This window comes from Embiotoca jacksoni, unplaced genomic scaffold (genome assembly GCF_022577435.1).
Source record: "Embiotoca jacksoni isolate LCO1_2020_lvr unplaced genomic scaffold, fEmbJac1.0.p SCAF_37, whole genome shotgun sequence".
NCBI lineage: Eukaryota > Metazoa > Chordata > Actinopteri > Embiotocidae > Embiotoca > Embiotoca jacksoni.
The window spans coordinates 3,108,113-3,134,086 of record NW_027185389.1 but is presented as its reverse complement, the minus strand read 5'-3'; the positions used below and the strand labels follow the sequence as shown (position 1 = coordinate 3,134,086).

Here is a 25,974-nt window from a genome sequence, read left to right as displayed (position 1 = left end):
GGTTCACAGCTTACCCGCCGAGGTAACACAAGGTTCACGGTTTACCCGCCGAGGTAACACACGAGGTTCACGGTTTACCCGCCGAGGTAACACAAGGTTCACAGTTTACCCGCCGAGGTAACACACGAGTTTCACGGTTTACCCGCCGAGGTAACACACGAGTTTCACGGTTTACCCGCCGAGGTAACACACGAGGTTCACGGAGGGCGAGACCTCCTAAGGTGAGTCCCTGTAAGGGTAAGCCACAGCCACAAACCAAAGGTAAAGAAAAGAAGTCCAAAAGAGACTTTTTTTTTTCATTGTGTACTGGTTGAGTTGCCTCAGTGTAATTTGAGGCATGTCAGTTCAGAAAAAGGTCATACTCCAAAAAGTCATAAAAAGTCATACTGTAACATGTCGTCCGAAATATGATCAAAAAGTCATATTTTGCACGACATGCTATAAGTATGACTTCCGTTCAAGTTATGGAAGCCAGCATAGTGGTGCACCTGTCAGCGTTGTCGTCTCTCAGTCTGAAGGTACCAGGTTCAATTCCCACCTGGAACGTTATATGTGGAATTTGCATGTTCCTGCAAAACTAATAACCTAAAAGTAAACTTTGTCATCCATAATATGGATGACTAACTTATGCATGTAGTCCATAATGTAAAACATTACATTCAAGCAAGAACATGCAATAAGCCGTTTCATTCTTCAAAATTTTACGAGTGAGAAATGCTTAAAAACGTATTTGTAATTAATATTTACCTCTAACATAAAATACTTAAAAGACAGTCGATTCACTTTTTCAAAATGTTTTAAACACAAAATCCAAATTTCTTTTGTCAATTTTCCCATTAGACAAGTGGAATCAGTTCAGTTTGCTGTTAACAGGTGGCAGCAGTGAGCGGCATTACTTCACATACAGAATGGAAGAACTGTCGACGTTCACATATCTGATATTGGGCAGATTTTCCTGTGTAATCCTTCAGTTTTCAGTTTTTATTTCATTCAGATTCGATTTATTGAATTCAGATCTTCAACAACACAATTAAAAATCCGTCATTTAAAACCTACCGACTGAAATAGAAGTACAAAAACAATCAGTAGAATGCACCAAAAAGTTTTTGTTCTGGAGAAAGTTGTCCACTTTGACTAAAATATTATTGCACATAATTGCTGGAAGCAGCATTTTACTGTCTGAGATGGAGCTAGTTTAGAAACCAGGTTATATCCGTTATCAAAACTCAACCTGCCGCCATTTTTTTTTAAGTACTAATACGATTAAAATAGTAGTATCTTATAGTTACTGACACGATTGAATGATGAATGCATGGATAACCAGGTGTACAGGTGTTTCTAATAAAGTGCTCTGTGAGTGCACATGATCAGTTAAAGAAAGTTGCACCCCTTTAAAAGAAATATAAAAACACGTTTGTGGTTCGAACAGATTTATTAGAATCCAGACGGCAGTGAGGAAGATACTCAAAACAATAAATAAATATTAAGTTGTCTTTTCTGGACGTTTGACTGATTTAACTCGATTAATAAACATGAAAAACTGAGACAGACTATATGAAACACATCAAGAAGAAGAAGAAGGCCAAAAATTAAACCTCAGGTCACAGTGATGCTTCATTATTGTACAATGATTAAAAAACAACGCACAGTTAATGGAGTTAAAATTGAAGAAAACATAACACCATTTCTATGAGACATCTTAAAGAGATTTTACTTTTATTTGTTGACGACTCTTAACAAGAATTTCTGACTTATGAATCAAAGGCAAATAAAAAAAAAAAAAAAAAAAAAAAAATTCTAAACAAACCATTTCAACCAGTAAGGATGACTACAAACGCCACAAGTTTAAATGTGTGAAAGACGTCATAAATGCCAGTTGAGAAGGTTTGTTTTCGCTCTGATTTACAGACGTAAAAACTTGACATCACAGATGCCACCTAACAGGTTTCTAAACAACCTGCGACTAAAAGCTTTGACTTCAGTTGACTGTACAATGAACAGAAAATAAAACTTTCCTTACAAAGTGCTAAAAGTTTACCTTTTTTTAAAAAGTTATTGTCAGGCAGCAGAATTCGAGGTCAGTTCACTTTCATTTACAATTAAAATGCTGATTTAAATGCATTTTAAAAAAAACTTGAAGCCAACGCAGGCGCCTGATGTTAGTTTAAACTTTTTTTTAAATGGCAGGACTCTTATTTTGGAAAATACGTCATGATCGTTTCACTTCCCCTTTCAGCATTTTGTTGGATGTCGGTGAACTGATCGTCATCCAGGTTTCTGCGTCTTCGTCCGCCTCATGTGTTGCAGCTCTCGTTGTAAGAGGGAGGAGCTTCTGGAACAAGACAAAACACCATTAAACAAGCTGGTTCGCACTAAAAACACTTTGTTACGTACACAGACTGTTGATAAAAGAGTTCGTAGCTTCCGGGTCTAAAAAATGGTTCCGATGTGTCTTCAGCTGCAATACCAGCGAGTGCCACTAGAGGTCGGCTCCAAAAAGCCTCCGGCTCCATAGACTCCCATTCAACTTCTCTCATCAAATCCAAAGTGAATAAAATGTGTCCATCAGTTATCTCGGTGTTGTTAGCTAAAGTCACTCCTTCTTATTAGTTTTCTGGAGGTCCATCTGAAAATAATCCCTCATTCATTAGAAAAGAAGATTCAAGAAGACCTGTTTTTGGGGGCGTGTCTGTTTGATTGACAGGCCTGCGGTGCAGTCAGGTTACAGCTATCGGTGGGCGGGACGTAGTATCGTCAGGTTCCTAATCAGATCGAAGCTTGATAACGAACATTCACGAACTAACGGGTGACGTCATCGGTCAGTTTGTGAAAATCTAAATGATGTTTTTTTGCCATATTTATTTCAAAATATAGAAAATTCGACCAACCTTGTGGATAAGCGGAGGTGATGTAGTCCGGCGGCAGGATGAGCGGCGTTGGCATGGAGTTGGCGGCGTTCAGAGGAGGGTAAGGCGCCGTGGCCGGCGGCGGCCCGGCGGGCGGAGCGTTGGGTCCGTTGTGCTGCTGGTTCTGGGAGAAGAAAAGACCCGGAGCGTAGCTGAAGGCGTTCGGCGACACCAGCTGAGATTGGCGCTTGTTGGGGAAGCCGTCGCTCATCGGGGTCCCGCCCTCGGCACCCAAGTAGTCGGCGGGGGGGGGCGCTGGGGGAGTTATGGGAGGACGCTCTGGCGCGAGGGGTGGGACGGGGGGCGGGTTTAGGGGCGGGGCGAGGGGGCATCGAGGGCGTGGAGGGGGCCGGCGGCGGTGGCGACGGCGCTATCTGTTGGAGCGTCCTCGCTGGGAGGAGGAGACGCTTTTTTGGGAGGATGCAGTTTTTTGTCCAAGGAAACATTCCCGATGTGGATCGGTAATGTCGTCATGACATCAGGAGACTTCAGACTGACCTGATTCATCACAGAGAAAAGACAATATGCGTCACTTTTACTGCAGGAACACAGAACTTATATCCACAACTGAACCTTTTATGAAGGATTTTTTTATGAAGGAAAAACTGCTTCTACAGTTTTGTTTGGATTCATTGCTCAGATTTACATGAAATTTGGTACAAAGGTGGAGAACGGGCCGAGGAAGAGCCCATTCAACTTTGGAGCAGATCCGAATCAGAGGGCAGATCCACGAAACATTATTCACTTTCATTTCTAGAGATTTTATTCTTCTAATTTGAGCGCAGGAGATGAATCAGTTGCTGCACTTTAAATGAGGAAAACCAAATAAGAAGCGAAGCCGGCGTTGAGTTTGTGCTGCTGCAACCTCGACAACATTCAAAACGGTGAGAAGAAGATTTTCTTACTTTGATGAAGTATTCGATCTTTATGAGCTCACAGCCAGCGAGCGAGGACTGAGGCAGCGGCGGGACGATGATCTGCTCCTTCCACTCCACCTCCTTGCCGGCCTTCACCGCGCCTCCTTCCGCCTCCGCGATCGTCCTCACGTCGTGGGTCGGCCTCTTCGTCTCGTACGTCACCCTCTGAAAACACCGAGACTCGTTAAGCTGTGGCTTCAACACGGTTTCTGATCCGTTACAGACAGGAAATCAGTTTTTAGCTTCCGGGCAAATCGGAGGGGTCGAGTGACTCCAACTTACCATGTTATCATCAAATGTGTAATTTTGGGTAAAAAAAAAAAAAAAATGAACACTAGAAATTAGACAATAAAACCAGTTAAAAACCAAAATGCAGCAACTGCACTCTGGATAATTTAACTTTTTCCTGTTTTTGGGGACAAAGAAATGAATTTGATGCTCCTAAAACAGTAATTGAGCTTTTCTATATAAAATAACTAATAGAGTGGCAGTAGATGTAGGAACTGTAGCTTCAGGCTATTTAGTGGGATTTACTTCATTTTAAGAGGTTAAGTTACCTCGTTTGATTAAAGAATAATTTATTAAACAAGCTTAGTTGTTGAATGTAGAAAAGAGCTGAAGAAAGAAAAGTGTTTGTCCTTTTAATTGTCATCAACAGCATGAAAAACACTTCAAATTAAAACCTACATAATTTATACAGAGTTTCTGTTACACAGTTCAATCTGTAGTGTAAATATCTGTTTTTGTACTTAATCTTTCCTAATTTAAAAAGTCGTCACCTGCATGAGGCTGGCCGCCATGTTGCCCGTGGTCTTCCCGGACTGGTTGTGGATGCTGACCGTCACCTGGATGATCTGACCCGGCGTGTAGCCCTTCATGTCGGCGGCGGCCTTCAGCACCACCGTGCCCGTCTTCACCAGCATGTAGGTGAACTGCTGCGTCACGGCGGTCGAACACGCTCCCTACGTTGGACGAAGGCGAAGAGAGACCACGACGACATGCAGGTTAGAAAAGGATCTCGAACCAGTTTGGATCGACACGTTAAAAAGACACACAACTTGATTTGTCTCCATTTTTCATGAATCACCCTCTCGAGTGCCTCAGAGTTTTTTAAGTTTTCAACCACAACGATCCGCATGTTTGTTAAAGGAACAATTCAACATTGAGCAATTTGCTCTACGACAGAAAAAAATAAATCTCTTTAGCGGTCAAAAAACACACCGACGTTGTTTCTTGTCAATTAAATCCAACTTTTTTTCGAGACACTGCACGAACATTAAATGAGCAAAAAAAAAAAATCTGTTTTTGATCCCTGAATTGTTCCAACCAGATGTTGTACTAGTGTTCCAGATGTTGTACTAGTGTTCCAGATGTTGTCCTTGTGTTCCAGAAGTTGTACTAGTGTTCCAGATGTTGTACTAGTGTTCCAGATGTTGTACTAGTGTTCCAGATGTTGTACTTGTGTTCCAGATGTTGTACTTGTGTTCCAGATGTTGTACTAACTCTCACTATTCTCGGTGCATCGGTGCGTTCACGCTGTCCAGTACACAAACATTGCAGTGAAGTACCAGGATGACGCACTCTAAAGTGCGAAACGCTAAACGCTCGCCATCTTGGCTCAATAGAGGAAAGGGGGCGGGGCCACTGACGTGAAGGATTTTCAAAATAAAAGCATCTGAGGAAGCCACTCAAAAGTTGTTTCTTCACTAACTGCTGCTGGGAAAAAAAAATAAATAAATAAATAAATAAATCTACCGAGTGTGTTAAACAGAGGAAACAAAAACACGTTCATTTCTGAGTTAAAACAATTAAAGCTGCAGATATTTTTGCCGGGTCACATGATGAGGTCATTTCCTGTCAGTGCAGACACAGCTCCCGTCAAAACGCCGGCTCTACAAAAGTAAGAGTCCCGACATGGACGAGCACTATTTGTTAGTGGCACTAAAGGGGAGTACGTCAAATATAAAATGTCTCACCCAGATATCCGGCACTTCGTTGAGGTTCAGAAGGCTCAGCAGGAAGAAAGCTTTCTCCGTGTTGTAGTCCTTGGCGAACCGCGGCGTCTCGATGAACGCCCTCACTCGGTACACGATCTTACCATAGTTGCCCTCGAAAGACGTCGGAGCGATGGCTGCAGGGGGAAGAAGTCGCATAAAGTTTTATCACTCAATAGTAAATACGGGGCGGAGATTTATAAAGATTAACGGTGAGTCATTTTTCTCGGTGGATTATTTGCGATTGCGCAACAATCAAAAAAACCAAACAAAAAAACTTGACAAATGAGTTCATTCTCATATAAACATGAAAAACAAGACTCCTGATGCACCTGCCGGCTGTCTAGGGGGGAACACACACACACACACACACACACACACACACACACACACACACACACACACACACACACACACACACTTCAGATTGCAGAGACCGGTCGGGCTGGTTTTTGAGTTTCTGTGTTCCTCGTAAAAAAAATAAAAGGCCTCACCTGGAAAAAATGACTTCCAGCAGATAAGTGGTTCAACAAAAGGCTCAACTCAACTCAATAGAAGGCCGACTGTGTTCTTATGGTGAACCATCACAACAAACAACCGCAGTGACAATGTGGTCGAGGTATAATTTACTCCCTGAAAATGCAGAAGAAAGGTTTACCGAAACTTGATCTCCTCGTCCGAGACAATAAAACGTTTTATCAAACCAACATCTGAACATAATGACAGTTTAGAGTAAGTAGGTGGAACATCAGTCCGTCTGATCTGTTTAATCTGTATTACACCAGCTGTTGTTTCTTTAACCTCGTTAGTATTGGGATTTTATAACAAAGTTACCAACTAAATAAAACTTGTAATCTAAATGTTTTTATATTGCGTAACCTCTCCTGAGGTTATTTTAAAATGTATTTTATGACGTGCAGGTTGGAGCACAATTTGTGACATCACAACTTTCAGAGTTGATATCAGCGACTTTTAATAAGAGTGAAATTCAGGCTTTTGAATTCCAACACAAACTTTTTTTAAGCACTTTTAATTAGTTGAAATTATTATTTGCATATTTGATATTCGCTGAGAGGAAAAGAAAACTGACAATTTGTTTTTGCGTAAAAGTCACGAGACTGTTTCTTATCCAACATTTAAACTCCTGAACGTGTGAGTGAGACGACCGAGTGACCGCGACCTTTAAAAGTTCCTCTAAAATTGTCAATAAACTGGAAATCAGTGCTAAAGAGGATAAAGAGAGCAACGAGGACGTTCACACACACACACACACACACACACACACACACACACACACACACACACACACACACACACACAGGAAGGAATGTGCGTCCGTCCCGTCGCTCGTCGCCCGGCTCCTACCTGGGATGAGAAACTTGAAGGGGAACGTGTGCTCCGCCGGTTTCAGGGTTCCTGAACGGGACACAGATAAAGTCCGTCAGTGGAAACGGGAACAATCGCGCTGCTGTTCCAGCAGCAGGAAACACAGACGCCTTCAGGGCTGCATCTTTCCCTTGTTCACATCACCGGTGTCATTTTCCGTCTGAATATTTGAAGTGCACGTCTAGTTGTTTTTTTTCATCCTCTGCATCGTGACGTTTTAACCCTCTCCAGATAAATGTCGTACCTTTGTCGGCCACGGACACGGTGCTGTTGAAGTACTGCTCCTCCACCGTCCACGCCGTGTCGTTCACTTTGCTGGTGACGCCGCAGAAACCGTTGCAGCTCACTTTGATGGCTGCGGAGGAGGAAACACACAAACAGGGTTGTTTCAGAGACACAAAGAAGCAAAGTTAATCAGTCATTAATGGCGTTTCCTCCTCTGGGGTGTGTTGCACTGAACCGCAGATAAAAGACAGAGGAGAGAAGAGTCGCACCGCAGAGGAGGGAATTCAAAAAAAAAAGTGAATTAAAATAGTGAAGACTTTAGTGCGAGTTACAAACTGGTTCTATAATCCTGTAGTGTAATCATGACTCAGCAGTTTAGTGTTTTAGAAGATGACCAGAATCCCTGTGATCTACTATTATTTTTTAATTTGTTGTTTTTCTTTCCGAATTGTTACTTTAGTTCCTTTTTTGTCTTCACCTGTGAGAGCAGATATGAAACAGGAAGTACAAAACCGCCATGGATGGATTGGCTGCAGCATGAGCCCGGTTTTATAGCCTTTATTTTGTTTCTATTTTGGAAAATAAAAGACACCGAATTAGCAGTTAAGAGTCTCTTATTTACTATGTATGATCGAAGGTACTGAAAACTATCACTGAATCAGTTTAAAACTGAATAAATCTTAAAAAAACAGATGTTTCTCAGGCAACTTCTGCAGCCCTCCGATTCATTATCTTCACATTACAGGATTACACATTACCCTCAGTTTTAAGAGATAATAAATCAAATTCACAAACAAACATGAAAAAATTATTTTGGGAAAATAGGATTATCTTCAGCCTGCTCCGACTCGTGTTTTGGGGCTGAAGATAAAAAAAAACTAAACGCTGCTTAGCTGAAGTATAAGAGCTTTATAAACAGGATTTAATGACTTATCGGGTTGATTATTCCTCAAATGTAATAACTGTCACTGCTTTATTTATGTGATGTATAACAAATATAAATTTTCTGTCATGTTAAATATTTATATTTATATATATTTAATGACCAGTAAACCTTTTTCAGTCTTAAAACACTTGCAAAGATCGATTTTCCTCTTTTGTATAATTGTATTTTTTTAAGGGCTTCCAGCTGCTCCAAAACAGACTGAGAGAAAAATCACGCATGCTAAAAAAAAATATTCCTTTGCACAATTAGAATATAAGACTGAGCAGAACTGTACGGTATAAACAAATATATAATTAAAAATATAACAATACAAGGTTCCATTTTGTAAAGTGTTTATAATGGCGACAGCTCGTGGAAAGACGTTTCTTATTATTTTCTTAAGACATCTGAGACGCCGGATTTTCTTTTGTTTTTGTTTCTAACAAAGTCAATATTTGCCCTTTAATAAGCGTCGTACGTCAGCGGCCGACTTCATCATCCTGTCGGTAGACGTGAACCCGACGGTCGGACCGGCTCCACCGGAGGAGGAATGTAAACAGACCGGAGAACCATTCGAGACACTCCCAGAACCCAGAGAGACGTAAAGACAGGAAACAGAGCAGCTGCTTGGAGATCTCAAACTGCACCAACTGCTGTTTTAAAGTCTGGAAGAGGCTCCAACACGTCAAGCTGCAGTTGGTCCACGCTGGGACTTCAGAGACAATAAAGGAAAAGACAATATGGAAAACTTCCTGCATCCAAATATGTTCCCCTATCAGTCGCTTCCCATCTCGGTCCACACTTCGGCCTTTGAATATCAGAACAACACGTAGACGAGTTGAACTCACTTTCCAGTTTCAAGCTCCTTTTTTCACGTTTGTCCACTTTTAGTTTCAGTTTGCTAAATTGGCCGTTTTCTCTCGGACGTCATTCAGATCTGCTGAGTGTCAGAATAACATCAGAACACGGTTTAAAAATGAAAAATGCTCCACTGTGACCAACCGAAAAGTGTTTTCTGCATTTCTATCTTTGTGTCTGCGTTAGAGATGTAGGCACATGAATCCTCACTGAGCTTGTGTTAGCCGAGCGGGATAACTTCCAGGTTTGATCCTCGAAGGAGGAGAAAATATTGAACTTTTGAAAGAAAAGTGTCACTCAAAACAATTATTCAGCTGTAACTTACATCAGCGGTCAGTGTTTTTGGGGGAGACAACAGTTCGGCACTGCAGGTTTAAAACGGTCAGAAAGTGGTTTAAAACTGACGGTGGGTTTTAAATCTTCAAAAAACGATATTCACGTTAGTCATTTTCAAATCTAAACAATCAAGTTGAGTTCAAAAAGAAAATAGAGTTTCTCAAATCTGATTGGTGAAATCTGATGAGCAGCTGACTTTCTAAAATAAAAATAAAACCTTTAAAAAACACCTCGAAGTTTTTGAATTTCAGCATCGAACCGCATCAATTCACAGAGACGGATTTCAAAATGGAACATTTCACTGCTTGTTATTTAAATTTCCAAACTGAGATTCAAATTTGTTTTTTTGCAGCTTTTTCAGTTGAGAAGCTGGAAGCAGAAATGTGACGGGGTTTTTTTTTATCTTTTGAATTGTCTTTTTAAATTGTGGCTGAAATGTTAACTTCCTTTTTTATGTTGTTTGCTTTTTGAGACTTAATAACATTCATTTACTTACTTATCTGTGTTTGACAAACACCACAGATGGTTAACGCCTGTTGAATTGTGACCTGTTTATTTTCTGCTGAGTAACTAATCCATAAAAAACCTGCTTCTTCATGACCTTTAATTTATGGCTGCAAATAAATTACTCGATCAACAAAAATTCTTTGACTTTAAATAAATTCGACTTTAATAGCAGTTTGTTTTCCAAAGAAAAAGGCGTCAAACGTCAAGCGGAGCAACGTTACAGCAAGTCAGCATTTCTTTTTAGGAATCCAGGGTTTATATTGAAGATATTTCCAGGCTGGTAACACAGTAACGTCTCCGCCTTGATATTTATCACATTTTGGACCAATAAAATCTATTAAAAAAAGTGTGAATATTTTTGCCTCACACAACATAACTATAACAGAATAAATGTAAAGTGTACAGACATGAATTTAAGGTTATTTGTTTGGCCTGGACCTCCATGAACCCAGTTACGGCTTTTATTATGGTAACAAACCAACCAAATGTCCCATTAGGCCTCTTGAACATCTCACTGGATTTAATTTAAATGATTGTTATCCTGTAGTGCTGAAATGACCATAAACATCCCCATCTTGGAAACCGCAGACCGACACATCAACCTTAAAGTGAGGTTTTTCTTCCCTATCAGATTTTCAAAGTAAAATCCCAGTTTATTGATCCTAAACTGGCGTCTTGTGTCAGGTTGGTTCACTTCCTTGTTTGGGCCACCGGGGCACCAACCCCCCCCCCCCCCCCCCCTCAGGTGAGCCTCCTTACCTTTGCACGGCAGCGCCTGGCCCACTTTGACCGTCACGGTTCCGGTGATCGACTCTCCCGGACTGTAAACCACTTTGTTGTTGTCGAACGCGATGTCGAACTTCTGGAGCTTCCCCATGTTGGTCGGCCCGACGAGCCGAAGACGAAGGAGAAGATCACCTGAGAGCTCCGACGACTGCACGCACCTTTTTCTGGGCTTTCTTTTTTTTTTTTTTTTTTTTTTTTTTTTAAACCTGCCCCTCTGGCCCCACCCCGTTCCGTGACGTCAAAGACAGGTCAGGTGATCACATCGTTAAACACTGTGATCTTCTTGGTCTGGAATGGAAGATTATGTAATGGGGTAAAAATAAATATTAATATTAAAATTGATTGTAAATTTTTTTTTTTATCAAATATATTTGAAGACGAAAAATCATAATTTTGAGTTCATCATAAACATCTCCATTAAAATATTTCACTCACAAATGTAAAAATGTCAAATAATCTTCCCCCAAACTTCACCGGGTGAATTTAAAGATTATGTTAAAGACTCTCAAACCGATTAATATTAAGAGAAGAAACAAAACTCATTGTTATTTATGTATTCAAATCCATCTATGTCCATCTCGATTTATTTCAAAATTTTTTTTTTTTTTTTAAATCGGTTTTAAAATGAATGTAAACAACATGTCACGTGCAAACAAGGTGTTATGTACAAATATATTAAACTCAACAATGTTTACAGGTTACAGGTTATTTATGGGTTAAAAAAACACACTTTGTTACGTTTAGAGGACCTTTGTTGTCAAGTCTCATCAATAAAGAAAAAGTCCACAGCGACGTTGAGACTCAAAGTTTTTATTCACATTAACCTGAAACCAGTTTCAATCTCTGATCTTTACCAAAGTACTCTATCTGCAGAAACCTCCGGGTCTGGATGTGAAGGTTCCTGATGGTTTACGGGGAAGCTCAAACCGAACCGTCATCGTTGTAGTTTTGCGTCACAAGACAAACTGTCTGCTGTGGAAAAATACGCTCGATACGCCCACCATCTACCCCGACATCCTCCGGACGCAGTTCAGAAATGTGGAGCTTGAGTCGTTCAAAAAAACATCGTTTTTGAACGTAGTTATCATCAATTAAAGCCTGCGTTTCCAGCATGTTATTCTTTATTAATATATAAATGTCATTTTCACACGTTCGCATGACGGCTGCCTCGCGTCTATTTGAAGCCTCCTCAGAAATGAATGCAACAGGATGCAATATAAACATGACCAGTTGGGGGCAGTAATGGAGATGTGACCGGAGTCGGGGATTAAATCTGAGATTGTTACGTCCGCACACACACCGGAAAATAGATTGTGTTTATTGTTTACATCGAGCGAACTATGACGCCCTAAATGTGTCCTTGTTTCTCTGGTTGCGCCCTCTAGTGGAGTCCTCCGGCAACACGCAGAGTTAAAGAGGCAAATGTGAGCGACGATGTTTACGATGCAAACGATGCAAACGCGTGGTTCAAAAGCAAACAAACCTCCGGCCTAAAACTAGCAAACCGCTAGTAGAGAAATCTGGGTGTTTTTGTCACTAAGATGTAATAAATAAAAGATGCGTATGTGTTTATGTATATATAACTTGTTAAATTCAGTCCGTAACGATCAATTGAGAATAAAGTTTGTGTCGTTTTTTAAGAGAGAAGTTTAAGGACCATCAGCAACACTCATGGCAGATTCCCAGTCATTTCTGAATCGCTTCTGTTCGGAGGATCTTTGTTCCAGATCCTCAGAGACCGGAAAGCATCTCGAAAATTCTGCGAGCCGAAACAGTACAAGAGCGGATTCAAGCAGCTGATCACTCCCGCCAAAATCCAGGAGGCGTAGTACGCCCTCTCCACCCGCACCAGAGCGCAGCACCGGCGGGGGTAATACTTCTTCAGCACGACCGCGACGGTTCGCACCACGTTCATAGGCAGGAAGCACAAAGCGAATATCAGCAGACACACGCCGATCATCCTCTGAGACTTCACCTTCACCTTCAGACCTTTGGGCGTGCTGACGTTGAGGCGGGTCAAGGTGCTCGCCAGGCGGCCGTAGCAAACCGCCGACAGCAGGAAGGGAAGCAGGAAGCCGAAGACGAAGAGGACGAAGTTGATGACGAAGTAGGTGTCGGTCAGTTGCTTCTGGTGGATGGTGAGACACTGTCTGTTCCCGCCGTGTCCCGTGCTGGGAGGAAGCATGAAGCCGTAGACCAGCGACTGCGCCAGCAGCAGCGACCACACGGCGGCGCACAGCTTCTGCACGAAGTCCTTCCGCTTCATGCGGGAGTTGCGGTTGAAGCGCACCACGGCGACGTAGCGCTGGACGCTGATGAGCGTGAGGAAGACGCTGCTGCCGTAGAAGTGCGAGCTCAGCAGGCCGATCTTCACCTGGCACAGGAAGCGGCCGAAGGGCCAGTCGTTGCCCATGGCGAAGTACGCCGCCATCATGGGGGTGACGGGCGCGGCGATGGCGTCGCTGACGGCCAGGTGGAACTGCAGCGTGGTGCCGCAGGTCCAGCTGGAGAACCGGCAGCAGAACACCCAGAGGCTGAAGGCGTTGAGGAGGAAGCCGGCGAAGAAGACGAGGCACAGGAGGACGGTGATGGACACGTGCTGGTTCTCGTCGACGCAGGAGCCGGAGACGTTGGTGCTGTTGCCGGGCGACGGAGACGCCGCGGCGGGCTTCATCCTCTCCATCAGCTTCTTACACCTGCGGGACGAAAACCAGGATGTGCTTCAGCATAAATGTCACAAAAGCACTGATGTACGCTTAAATTAAAACTGTGTTTACTAAATGGAAGTCATGGAAGGTTGACAAATAAACTCAAAACTTCAGGTTTTAATTACGAATAAATTTGCAAATATGTTTAAAAAACAAGTTTTCATTTTGTCGTTACGGATTAATGATGAGAAAACGATAATTCTATACATTTAATATAACATTTACAAAACAATAAAGTGTGCAAAGAAGTCTAAATACTTTCTGAAGCAGTTGTATATTTATGTATGTAACACACGTTTATAGTGTTGTTGTCATTTTGTCCACCCAGCATGTGTGTGTGTGTGTGTGTGTGTGTGTGTTTAATTTACTTCCAGATTATCTATTTATTTAATCCCATAATGGAGAAATTGATCTCACGCCTGTAAATACATTCACACGAGTCTCCGTCCCAAAACGCGTCCTCAGAGTTTTAACGACTGAACGGTTAAACCGGTTCAACACTTCAATAAATCAGAATCAACTTTATGATTTATTTTAAACACTCAGCTGTTTGTTTTTTTACATCGCAAACATCCAGTGAAGCTTCAGAGCTCCTTGTTCTATGAATATGAATAAATTTGTGTTTTTAAAATGTTTGACTGCCTTTTATCTCTTTGATTTTATCCAATCTTGTTTTGTTGCATATTTCCTTCATCCAGTTTGTTCCTGTGAGACTCAGAGAATCAGATCTCATCACTGGGTTTTTTCCGCATCGTTGCATTTCAAATCTTTCCTCGTTATATTTCTGATTCGTTGGTTCCTGACGTCCTCAGCAGGGGGTCCCGTCGCTGCTCTGGAAGTCACTTCATCTGAATATCTCAGCAATCTTTGAAATCACTTCTTAAAACATGAACTTACTCTCGTAGAATTTAGAAACCTCTTTTTTGTTTTTTAAATGCGATCTTACCGTTGGGGAAGTCGTGGTCGGTGCTTTGAGTCCGGTGACTGTTTCTGTTTGTGCTGCTGCCACATGGAGCTGCCGGGCTCGGAGGTTTTTGGGAGTAGCCCAGACACACTTCTGCAGACTGCAGTTTCTTTTTCCTGTTTTATTAATGAAGTGCCACTAAACACGTTTTTATCAGCTGCTGAATCTGCTTGTTGGTTTAATAATCGTCTCAGCCTCCCGTCTAACATCTGAGCGCCTCATGAGGTTATTAAAAGACATTTTATAGGCATTAAAAAAAAAAAAAATTTTAATTTCAAAGGAAAAAAAAGAAATCGGGTTAAAAATACCTTTTTTCTGCAGATTTTTGTATTAATAATTTCCCAAAAGACAAACTTCATCAGGCCACATGTCAGATCTGCATGTAGACTGTTTGTAATAAGCATATTCTCTAAAAGAAACATATTTCTTAATAACTTTTTTTTATTTTTAGAGGCCCATGACCATTTCTATATCGTCCCCCTACAAACAAAGGATGTTTTTTTGTATTGCATTCATTTACTTTGAGCACGGATGCTGGATAGCGACGGAGTTCCTCTTGAAAAGAATCAAATGTTTGAGAGGAGCCGAATCCCCGAGAGGAGGGAGGGGAAGGTGCGTGTCATCGAGGGAAAAGCAGTTCCTCTTATGAAATCTGTTCATCATGAAAGAACTCGTCACATAAACCAACCTGGAGGGTGACTTAAAAAAAAAGTCTCGGTGTGATACACGTGTCTAATGAATTTCATGCATGTAGGTAAATGTAGCTGCCGGGGCATCTCTTTAGGGGGCGCTGGTGAGCCTTTTGGCCACGCCCACTCACAACTCCACTAAAATACAAATTTTTTTCGCCAGGAAAGACGCGTGTACCAACTTTCATGAGTTTTGGAGAATGTTAAAGCCTCTAAAAGTGCAGTAGTTTACGGAGAATAATAATAATTGCTTGAATAACAACAGGCCTTTCGCACCATCGCTGCTCGGGCCCTAAAAATATACACAAACTATCAGTCTGGTTTTCTTGTATTTTAAGTGCCGAATTTTTTTAAATGTAGAAACAACCATCAAAACGTTGAAGCCACTGAACTAAACTCCACTTTGCGATGCTTCTGTTATATTTCGGCTCAGTATTAGTTATTTCGTCGAGACACACTTTCCTGTAAACTCTCTGTTTTCACAGAAAAGTCTCTTCCCGTTCTGTTGAGGAACCAAGAACTTTACGAGATAAGAGGTGTTGGTGCAACGTATTTAGAAAAACAAACACTTCAGGTTTCAATAAGCTGAGGTGAAGAATTTATTGATTCCCCCCAAAAAAGTGTTTGGACACTTAAAAATGAAGAAATTTTGCAACATTAGAAATGTCAAGAAATAATTTCCAAACAAAATATTCTACAGAAAGAAAAAGTGCTCGGTCATCCAGTTTGTGACTTCGTGTTCAAAGTTTCAGTTTGATGTTGTTTTTCTTTTCAAGACTGCGAACATCTGAAACTGGAGTCAGTTTCTGTGGTGAAAGTTTCTTCTATGTTTAAGTCACCAGATTTTCACTTTGTGACGATGCGGTAAAGTGTGATGTTTCACCGGAATACAGGAAATTGATGTTTAAGGTTAAAGGATGCTTGAAACTGCATGAAAAGTGGTACATGCATCTGGCGTGGTGAGACCGTGCAGGTCGGGGGTCCAGCGCCCGTTCTGGACCCGCCGGCTCCCCGACGTGCGACGGCCCGCATCCACCGCTTGCAGTTTTAATTCCGCGTTATTAGTATTCTCCGTAAACAACTGCATTTTTGGAGGTTTTATCATATTCAAAAACTCATGAAAGTTGGTACACGCGTCTCTCCCGGCGAATCATTTTGTATTTTAGTGGAGTCGTGAGTGGGCGTGGCCTAATGTTTGTGAAATCAAACAAACTTTTATAACTTTGTAATGAAACGTCCAAGATCTCGCAGGGTTTTTATTTTCCACTCTGTGCAAACACGAGTGTCTCTTAATAGTTTCAGACTAACGCAGTTGTTCTTTTCACATCCAGCGCCAAAAACATACTTTAAATGGCAAATGGAACTTGTGTTCGAGACATGTTGGTCTAAAAAGAGCTGCGGTGGCGAGCGTTGACGTCTTTTCACATATTAGTACAAGACACCGTGTCTGTGTCATGTCCCCCCCTCACCCACCCCGAGAAAAGGTGTGAAAGATAAAACCACCCAAAAAAGAAAAAAGTGTTTTGTGTGAAAAAAAAAAAAAAAAAAAAAAGATTTTAGGGTTCGGAAAATATTTCAGTTAAAGAAATCCTCGTCACTTTGTTCCGCTCACGACCTTTGACCTACTCTGGACTTTCGTCACTTTTGTACTTGGTCACATGACCTCTGTCCTTCTTCGACCCGATCATACGTGCGTGTACTTTTCACCCCCAGTCGATGCAAAACGTGACACTGACACGCTGCCCTCTAGTGGACTCGTATATGTATTACATGCTTGATTTATATGTATTTACACATATTTCATGTCTCACACTTCACTGTAACTTTAATCCTTCTATACTAGTTTAGCTTCTTTTTTGTCGTTTTTAGGTGTTTTGAAATTTCTTTTTTATGCTTGATGTTTTGATGCTTTCTTAATGTATTTATTTAAATTCCTTTGATTTGCCCTCGTTATTAACATGTTTTACAATTAAACCTGCCCTCCTTTGACACCAGGCGGTAATAACGCAGCGTTTTTCTGATATTTCAAAATCAAATTTCCACACAGGAACATGCAAGAGATTCTTATCATGAACATAACGTCTGCATGCGAGATGTGTTTCCTCTGCAGAGAAAAATGATCTTTACTTCTTTCTAAACCCACCGAGGTGCTATTCCCCCGACTCTTAAAAAGAGAGGAAACTCTGGTTTATTTCATCCTAAAACACACTTATGATTCATTTAAAGACTAAAATGACCCCTTTGAACCACAAATGTTACTTTGTGGTCAGATTATCTGTCGTCATAAAAACTCGTAAAAGTGAATTTGAACACAAACTAAATGCAGTTGCAAAGTTTTCTTTCTAGTTGAAAACGTCTGCAGCGGCTGCTCCTGCGCAGCGAGTAGTTTTTAAAAAGTTGTCTTACCGGAGACGCTTCGTCTGCTGAAGTCTGTAAAAACCCCTCAAACTGTTTCTCTTTCACAGAGGTGCGACTGCCAGCGGGGGAGTTGCCCAACAGCGTCTACAGTACTTTTCATCGGAGGTGGTTGCGCAACATTTGATGTCTTTTCAGCCTGAAAACGCAGCAGAAACAATCTGGTGGTTTTTTTTTGTTTTTTTTGTAAATAACACTTTATTTACAGGCTTCTCGCACATTGGGCAGGGTTCAGATCGAACACGCCGACAGATCAGTTCAAAAAGAAAATACTAGTCGGGTCTGCACAGCGATGCACGTTTTCTTTTAAGAAAAAAGATCTTTTTCTTCTGGAGAAGAAAAACAATCGTCCGAGTTGGATGACAAACATCTAAAGAAACTAAAAAGAAAAATCAAACAACAAACAGAAATGTAAAATGTCCAGTCTGAGAATTCATGAGCCGGTCGGAGTACATCCGATTGGTTCTGTCCCCGTCTCAGAGGGGCGTGGTCGGGGTGGAGGTGGTGGTCGGCACGGTGACCGGGTGCAGCCCCAAGTCCAGGGACGGGGTCTCCTCTGGAGGCGGTGGGCTCTTCTTCTGGGCCTCCAGCTTCTCCGTCAGCTGGGTGTACAGCTCCTTCAGAGGCTCGCTGCACTGCGGTCGCCAAGGAGACGAGACGAGACGAGATGAGACCACACACACACACACACACACACACACACACACACACACACACACACACACACACACACACACACACACACACACACACACGTTTTTAATCTCCTTATACTCAACATTTAATTTAGCGTGCATTTATAATTTCTCCTGGTTGTTTGGGATCAGTTCGACCACAGAAGTACACAAATTAAGCATCGTCTTTGAACAGGAAGTAGTTGTTGGAAAAAAAAAAAGATGTCCTCATGTGGGGACAGTGGGTTTATTTTACTGTGTAAAAATATCAAAAACAAAAGTATAAAAGTGTTTTTATTTCACTGCATGAATGTGGCCGTGGTGCAAAAACAAGACTGCAACTCTTCTAAAGTCCTTGTGATTCGCTCAACGTTTTGCGACTCTATAAATCTACCTCGCTGAAAATCTTTCATATCAGAATATAAATAAAGGAAGTGACCATATTTGGACGAGTTGGGGGAGGAGCCAGCGGTGGATCTGACCGATTTGATTGGAAACCTGACGATACTACGTCCCGCCCACCGATAGCTGTAACCTGACTGCACCACAGGCCTGTCAATCAAACAGACACGCCCCCAAAAACAGGTCTTCTTGAATCTTCTTTTCTAATGAATGAGGGATTATTTTCAGATGGACCTCCAGAAAACTAATAAGAAGGAGTGACTTTAGCTAACAACACCGAGAGAACTGATGGACACATTTTATTCACTTTGGATTTGATGAGAGAAGTTGAATGGGAGTCTATGGAGCCGGAGGCTTTTTGGAGCCGACCTCTAGTGGCACTCGCTGGTATTGCAGCTGAAGACACTTCTGGATCGGAACCATTTTTTTTTAGACCCGGAAAATACAAATGTTATTAAGCTTAAGTTAAGTTTCAACCATACAGTTTTAAAAGCTTATTATCTTCATCCTGACGAGTATATTGTTCCTTTTTTGCCCCTTTTCATGTTAACAAACATGTTGAAGGTGCAGCAGATTCTTTGAGTTGCACTTGCTATGGTTTCCTGTCCGTCTGACATATTATCAGGCTGATTAAAGTTTAGGGTTGATGGTGTTTGAAGATAAACAGTTTATCAAGACAAACAGCCGCCAGATGAGGAACAACACGAATTTAAAGCCTGAGAGCCTCTTTACTGTACTCATATTACTATTTTTTTTATTTCTTTACAACTGACTGTTCTTGTTTTTAACACACGAAACGTTTGGTTTCATCGGATTCATCGCGACAACGTAGAAAACTTCCTGAAGCGGCTTTATCAAGTGTTTTAAAATCTGTATTTGTATAAGTTACTCCTGTTTTTATTTTATTTTGAAAGGCCAAGATGAACGTAGAAAATGAAGCCAAACCTGTTTCGGAGGTTCCAGAGTTTTCATCAAGGTTTCCACGACCGTCGGCAGCACCTTGTGGTGGAGATGCAGCAGCATGCGCAGCGCGTGTCGGTGGACGTTTTCTTTACTGGAAAAAAACAAACAAAACATTCACACAGTAAAACAAGAAGAAGGAAAATAGTTTGAACTCGACGTGATGAGGAAAAAGTTCGGAGAGTTTTCCTGTTGAACGCAGCGCAGCAGGAAGCATTCGGTGTCGTTCCTCCAGACTCAGACGGTCTGAGGGTTGTTAGCTGGTTTTTAACTTTATTCAAGCTGGTTTTTGGCAAAAGTTTTTTTTGGCAGAGTTAGCTTTTCTAAAGTCGGCTCGTAGTCATCGGATAAAAAAAAAAAAAAGGACCCACCTGGAGAAAGACGTGAGGAGAAAACCGTCGAAGACGACGGAGCAGAACTCCTCCGACCCAAACTCGTCGGAGAGGAGGGTGAGGTGCCCCGTCAGCAGGTGGAGGAAGATGTCGCCGAACGCCATGTCGTTGTACGTCTCCACTGCGGACGGACGTTTAGTTTAAGAAACTTTTGTCAATAAACAAATCAAAAAATGTTCGGAGCCCGGTTGGACGGCTCACCGAGAGCCGGCAGCAGCCTCTGCAAGGCGTTCTTGTTCCTCAGCTTGGCGATGTGGAGGACGTAGTAGAGCCCCATCTCACAGGCCACCCGGTTGTCCTGCAGGTATCTGAGAGGCAAAAAGAAAACTCAGTCATATTTGATCCGTTATGTCCAGTTGTAACTTCTCAGATTTCACTCATCAGTTGGATCAGAAACAGAAAAAGTTGGTAATTGAGCAAACATTTTTAGAAAATTTTACATATTTCAGGCAAATAAAATTCAGCAGAAGAATTGAACTTTCCGTCTGAAGCTGAAAGGATCAATCTGCTGGTCATTTTTGTCGAATAAGCAATTAATTTTTGCCTTTAAATGACCAGATGACTTAAAAATTAAAAATACCCCATCACAAGTTCCCAGAGCTCAACGTGCTGGAAACTCGTTGAGGAAATATTAAATATATTTAATATATATACAAAAGAGGATTTTTCTTGAGTCATAAACAGGACGGGGTTTAAAATTAAAAAAAATTACGACACCGGTGCTTTTACTTTGAAACTTTTTTTCTGTGCTAATTTTAATAAAGTAAAGGACATCACAGATTTCAGGATAAATCCTTCTTTTTCATGTGTTTTTTTTAAGACGGGGAAAGTTTCTGTAGCTACAATTTACGGATGTTCCCTGAACGCCTCACATGCTACCGGTAGATCAGCTGTCAGAAAACGCTCAAAACGAGTATAAAAAGAGTGAAACAAGATGTTTAAAGTTTAAACTGAGTAGAGGCTCGCTAATGCTGACGAGATTTACGGCAGCGTAAACAGAACAAAAGTAATGACGAGTATCAAATTTAGTACCAAACGAGAAGGAATTCTTTTGATATTTAGACGGAACCGAAGCAGTTCAGTTGGCGCCGTAAAATATCAATTATCCCCAATTTATCACAAAATCATCGATTGATATCATCGTGATGTCATAAAAATAGAAGCAACAGAAATGATAGAAAACTAAAAAAAAAAGGAGCAAAAAGTATTAAAAAAACAAAACCTCATTGTGTTATTTTTTTTTAAAATTCTGACACCTTTAAATCTCTTTACTGCTGACACTGAACTTACTCACATGAGAGTCAATTTCTCACCTCCTGACAGAGGAAGCTGGGCGATAACGCAACGCCTTCCTGTGAAGTCATGTGACGCCGGCGGCGGCGGGTTTTAGTTGTTTTGTACCTGTTGAAGGCGTCTGGCAGTGCAGTCGGGTACGACAGAGAGCTCTTCTCCTCGCTGGGCAGCTTCTGCTCCACGATGAAGGTGTGGTCGTCGACCACCACTGACATCATCGCGGGCAGGAAGCGGGTCACCACCTCCAAATCCTAAGTGGGAGTGGGGGTGGGGGGGGTGGGGGAGGGGGTGGGGGGGTGGCGGGGGAGGTGGACAGGAAGACAAACTGTTGTAGTGGCAGTTTCTCTGTTTTCAGAATTTGATGACCTATAATGAAGAAAACAGTCTCCTTCTTCCTGTTGTCATGGTAACGAAGGGCTTCATCAATAGTAGTTTTTAAGTTTGAAACTTTAACATCTTGGCTTTTCTTTTTGAAGTTGTCGTTTTTGAGCCAAAGCGTTTGAAACTTTGATTTCCAGCATGTTTTGCCTTCGTTAGCAGCAACAGGGCGAGAAAAAAAAAAAAAGAAAAAAAAAAAGCAACAAGTTGACTGAAGTGATTGTTGACGAAAACTACTCCGGAAACAAGTTCAGTAAAAACAGGACGTGGAGAATATTACAGTTTGATCAATTTAAACTACTCTGTGATATTTAATGACTCGGCACAAAGAAAAATAATGAAATCCTCTGACTTTAACGTGTGAAATACACTTTGTGTAATTTCATTGTTTTAATCTTTGTTTTATATTTTTATTATATTTCAAGTTTCTTTTTATCTTTCTTTTAAAGAGGTGCAACATAAATAAACCTGAGTTGACTGTTTTATTTCTGAGCCTGTGATTATAAAACTTGATGATGATGATAATGATGATGAAGATACACGCACCAGACGAGGCTCCTTGAAGACCTGGCTGTCAATCATGTCCCACGCTCCCTGTCCCAGAGACAGCATCCTCAGCAGCAGCATCAGGTCTGGACTGTCCTGCTCGCTCACACACACACACACACACACACACACACACAACCGGGTCAGAACTGACGGTTTCCACTTCCAGGTCAAAGGTCAAACTTTTCACAGCAAAGAAACAGTGAGGAAAAAAATAAGGCGCACACAATGAGACAAAAATTACAACTACGTATACAATAAAATAGGATCGATAAAAAGAATGTTTTTTGAAAAAGTAACACCAGTTGTGTGAAATAACGTGATAATAAAAGACAACATGGAAAATATTATATTTGAATAAACGGCTTGTCAAATTTTTAAATGTGCAAACAAAATTCCCTGATCATCAACGACAAAAAGAAATGACCAAAAACCTGACTGTCTATGTCTGGAAAAGTGCTTTCAAATTCCCTGACCTGTGGGAACCCTCAGAAACATCGTACACATCTGGACTCTGTTTGAAATGCTTTTAATTTGAAAGGAACATCCCTCTTCCTTTTCTTCACTGCACTGTTTGCTCTGTTTGTTTGTTTTTTTGCTGCATCGCTGCCACCTGCTGTCCATCAGTGGAACAGCGCCAGCAGGTGTGTGTGTGTGTGTGTGTGTGTGTGTGTGTGTGTGTGTGTGTGTGTGTGTGTGTGTGTGTGTGTGTGCTGCTCACTCTGGGTAACGTGTCCTGACTCAGCAGCTCCTGCAGGTTCCTCATGATGCTCAGAACCAGCGTGTTGCAGGCGAACGGGTCGCACAGGATCATGGACAGATCGCTGGAAGGCACAAAAAAGAATAATCAAATAAAAAATAAAAAAAATCAGCTCATATGTTCATCGCGGATCGATAACCGATAAACTAAAACCGTGTGTTTTACCCGAGGACCTGCTCCTGCCCCTTCTTCACCCCGTCCAGGAAGCCCTGCAGCTCTCTGGCTCGCTTCCCGTCCACAAACTTCTCCCGGATGCAGGCGTCTAAACACCAAGTGAACTGTGGAGAGAAGAAAGAAAACACGTAACGCAGAGCTGGAACACGGGAGAGGTGTGTGTGTGTGTGTGTGTGTGTGTGTGTGTGTGTGTGTGTGTGTGTGTGTGTGTGTGTGTGTGCGTGTGTGTGTGGTGCTCACCTTGTGGCAGGGGTCCACGGAGCAGATCTCGCTGATGTCCAGGTCGTGCAGGGACATGAGAAGCTCCGCCCTCAGCGTGCAGTAGTGGACGTTTCGCGTGCGCAGGAAGAGCGTGCGCAGGAACTGCAGCACCATGTCGTACAGCTTCACGTTCTTCCCGATCATCTGGGTCAGCTTCAGGACCACCTGGGAGACCACGCGAAGGGGTTTAATGACGCCCGAAGGGTGGAGGAGGGGGGGGGGGTCGTTATTATCTCAGATGCGTTCGAGGGAACGAATAAAAAAAAAAACGAGACTCGCCTCGCCTTGGCGGCGTGTTTTGGGCGACGGGCTGAAGAAGTTGTGCAGGATGGAGAGGTCGCTGCTGAACAGCGCCGCCTCCTTCTCCACGATGTACTGCTTCAGGAGAGGAGACACCTCGTCCCCGAACAGAGCCTGGTTGTCCTGCCAGATCTGACGCTTCACCTCCACCGCGCACACCTTGTACAGATCCTTGTCGGCCATCACCATCTTCAGCTTCTTCTCCGGCACCTTGCGGGGAAGGAAGGAGCACGCGATGAAGACCGAGAGAACACGTGGAGAAAAATACGGTTCCTGAACTGTAATTTTGTATTATTGCTATAAGTGACGGACGTTCCCTAAACGCCTCACCTGGAAGTTACACCGTGTATGTAGAACAACAACAGGAACACTCTCCCAACTTATTGATCTTAGAGATGTTGCACTACTTCGGTTTGTAAAACACGTTAACAGACTGTCGGCGGCGTTACTGATTAAACGTAGATGTTTTCGGTCGACACGCCCACCTTGGGAAGATGCTTGAGCACCTGCATCACCACCGGCTGGATGGACGGCATCTTAACGAGAGGAAAGCTCTTCTCCAGCAGCTCCTCCAGCTTCCCGTATCTGCAAAAAACCGACGGACGGTAAATAAAAACCCGAGCCGACTTCCCGACGTCGTCACGAAACGCCGCCGACCGCAAACCCACCTGTCCTCGTCCTTCCCCTCCGCGATGGTGGCGACCCGCTCCATCAGCTTGTCCCGCAGCTCGTCGAACACGGACTGGTGGAACTCCAGCCGAGGCGTCCCGTGGAGGTCGAGGAAGGGAAGAGCCGACTGCAGCGTCGGCAGCAGGATGCCGTTTTCCATCTGCGGTCATGAACGCATCACAGACTCGTCAGGGATTCAAATCGGATGAATACGTTCTGTATATTCAGATATTAGATATTGATTAAGATATTCATCTGCCAGTCGGAGGAAGGACGGAGCCCATCATAAATATTTGGACTTTAAACTGAAAACTAGACTTGAAAATAAAGAATTAAACAAACAAACATGAACTGACTCGTTCAAAACGGTTTAAAACTGGTTCCTGAACTATAACTTCTATGATACCGATTACATAAATAAATGCTACAAATCTTCACATCACCTTATAGTTATCTGGGTGCCTACAATTTAGCGATGTCCCCTGAACGCCTCACATGCAGGTTACAGCTAGATGCTTTAATTTACGGATTTCCACTTAACGCCTCGTGCAGAATATAGCCAGCTAGAAACAGAAATTTACAAAGGTTCCATAAACGCCTCACAAAGAAGTTACCTCGATGCTACATTTTATGGGCATTGCCTCACATTTAGCTCACAGCTAGATGGTATAATTTACTGATGTTTCCTGAACGCCTCACCCGGAAGTGATCTCCTACGGTAAATACTGAAGCTGAGATGTTCTTCCTGCGTAAACGTTGCAAAAGTTGAGCGTTTTAAAATGAAAGCAGTGATTCAGCCTCGGTGTCGACGCTTGGTGCCGAATGAAAAAGACGTTTTCACGCTATAAAGTATTAAAAACACTTCGGCCGGTGCCATAAAAGCATCAAAGCCACGATTCATGTTTTAAGGTTTGTCTTTCATTTGTAAACAAACATCAGAGACACGCAGCTCGCTGTAAACAGCTGTAAACAGCTGTAAACAGCATCTCTGACTTTATTTACATCGTTTTTGGGACCAAGTAGGTTTATAGGCTGTTATTGTAAATGTAAACAAACCGTTTCTAATTCACAGTTTAGTGAATAAATAAATAAAACCACCGTGAAACGTGTCGGTACCTGGAACTGGTCGATGGCTTTCAGCGGCTCCGTGCAGTTGGTGAGAGTTTCCTTCAGGTCCTCTCCGTTAGAGATCCCGAGCTCAGGCAGCCCCGCGAACATCGTTCCGCTTTAATCATCAATTTAAGAATGTTTAAAATAAATAAATGAATTAATTACTCTTACGTGAATTCTGCAGCAGGAAAAAGGAGCGCGCTCACTCGCAGCAAAACACACCGATTATATTTAAGATTTCCGCTGTCGAGAGGGACACTTCCTGCGTGGTAACTGTCGTCAGCAGTCCGTCAGAAACACCACCGACAAAAACAGTTCCGCGGTGTAACGACGCTCAGAGTGGAAACGGTGTAAAAACGGCTCGTTGCTGTTGCGTTCAGATTTTTCTTTCTTTTCCTTTGTTGTTATATAAATGAAAAATAAAAAATCTGTTCTTAAA

The 25,974-nt window shown here is 42.2% G+C and overlaps 3 protein-coding genes across 3 annotated transcripts; all 3 read right to left on the bottom strand.

The window, feature by feature from the left end:
• Window positions 1-1,413: 1,413 nt before the first annotated feature.
• On the bottom strand, window positions 1,414-11,007 carry arrdc1a (arrestin domain containing 1a). The gene is given in 10 exon segments (XM_069166199.1): window positions 1,414-2,332; window positions 2,889-3,156; window positions 3,158-3,269; window positions 3,271-3,404; window positions 3,812-3,988; window positions 4,603-4,785; window positions 5,800-5,954; window positions 7,183-7,233; window positions 7,448-7,558; window positions 10,814-11,007. Coding segments are annotated over 10 exon segments (1,347 nt in total). The 5' UTR covers window positions 10,932-11,007; the 3' UTR covers window positions 1,414-2,294.
• Window positions 11,008-11,510: 503 nt separating this feature from the next.
• Window positions 11,511-17,695, bottom strand: LOC138208377 (P2Y purinoceptor 2). Its single transcript, XM_069166214.1, has 2 exons — window positions 17,608-17,695; window positions 11,511-13,536 (listed from the first exon to the last, which is right to left on the bottom strand). Exon 2 carries the CDS (start codon window positions 13,521-13,523, stop codon window positions 12,510-12,512), a length of 1,014 nt encoding a protein of 337 aa, XP_069022315.1. The 5' UTR covers window positions 13,524-13,536; window positions 17,608-17,695; the 3' UTR covers window positions 11,511-12,509.
• nelfb (negative elongation factor complex member B) lies at window positions 17,634-25,762 on the bottom strand. Its single transcript, XM_069166213.1, has 13 exons — window positions 25,542-25,762; window positions 24,425-24,585; window positions 24,242-24,341; window positions 23,736-23,966; window positions 23,436-23,621; window positions 23,187-23,299; window positions 22,983-23,085; window positions 22,262-22,357; window positions 21,446-21,588; window positions 20,246-20,352; window positions 20,024-20,165; window positions 19,638-19,746; window positions 17,634-18,251 (listed from the first exon to the last, which is right to left on the bottom strand). The coding sequence occupies exons 1-13, from the start codon at window positions 25,641-25,643 to the stop codon at window positions 18,093-18,095; spliced, it is 1,752 nt and encodes a 583-aa protein (XP_069022314.1). The 5' UTR covers window positions 25,644-25,762; the 3' UTR covers window positions 17,634-18,092.
• Window positions 25,763-25,974: the final 212 nt, after the last annotated feature.

What these genes read in the sequence shown, in the direction of transcription:
- nelfb (XM_069166213.1), bottom strand. Translation starts at nt 25,643, where the DNA reads ATGTTCGCGGGGCTGCCTGAGCTCGGGATCTCTAACGGAGAGGACCTG. An exon ending in AAACACGCCGCCAAGGCGAG is followed by an intron (nt 23,622 to 23,735) that starts GCGAGTCTCGTT and finishes GTGGTCTCCCAG; the next exon opens with GTGGTCCTGAAGCTGACCCA. An exon ending in TCTTCAAGGAGCCTCGTCTG is followed by an intron (nt 21,589 to 22,261) that starts GTGCGTGTATCT and finishes ACTCCCACTTAG; the next exon opens with GATTTGGAGGTGGTGACCCG.
- LOC138208377 (XM_069166214.1), bottom strand. Translation starts at nt 13,523, where the DNA reads ATGGAGAGGATGAAGCCCGCCGCGGCGTCTCCGTCGCCCGGCAACAGC.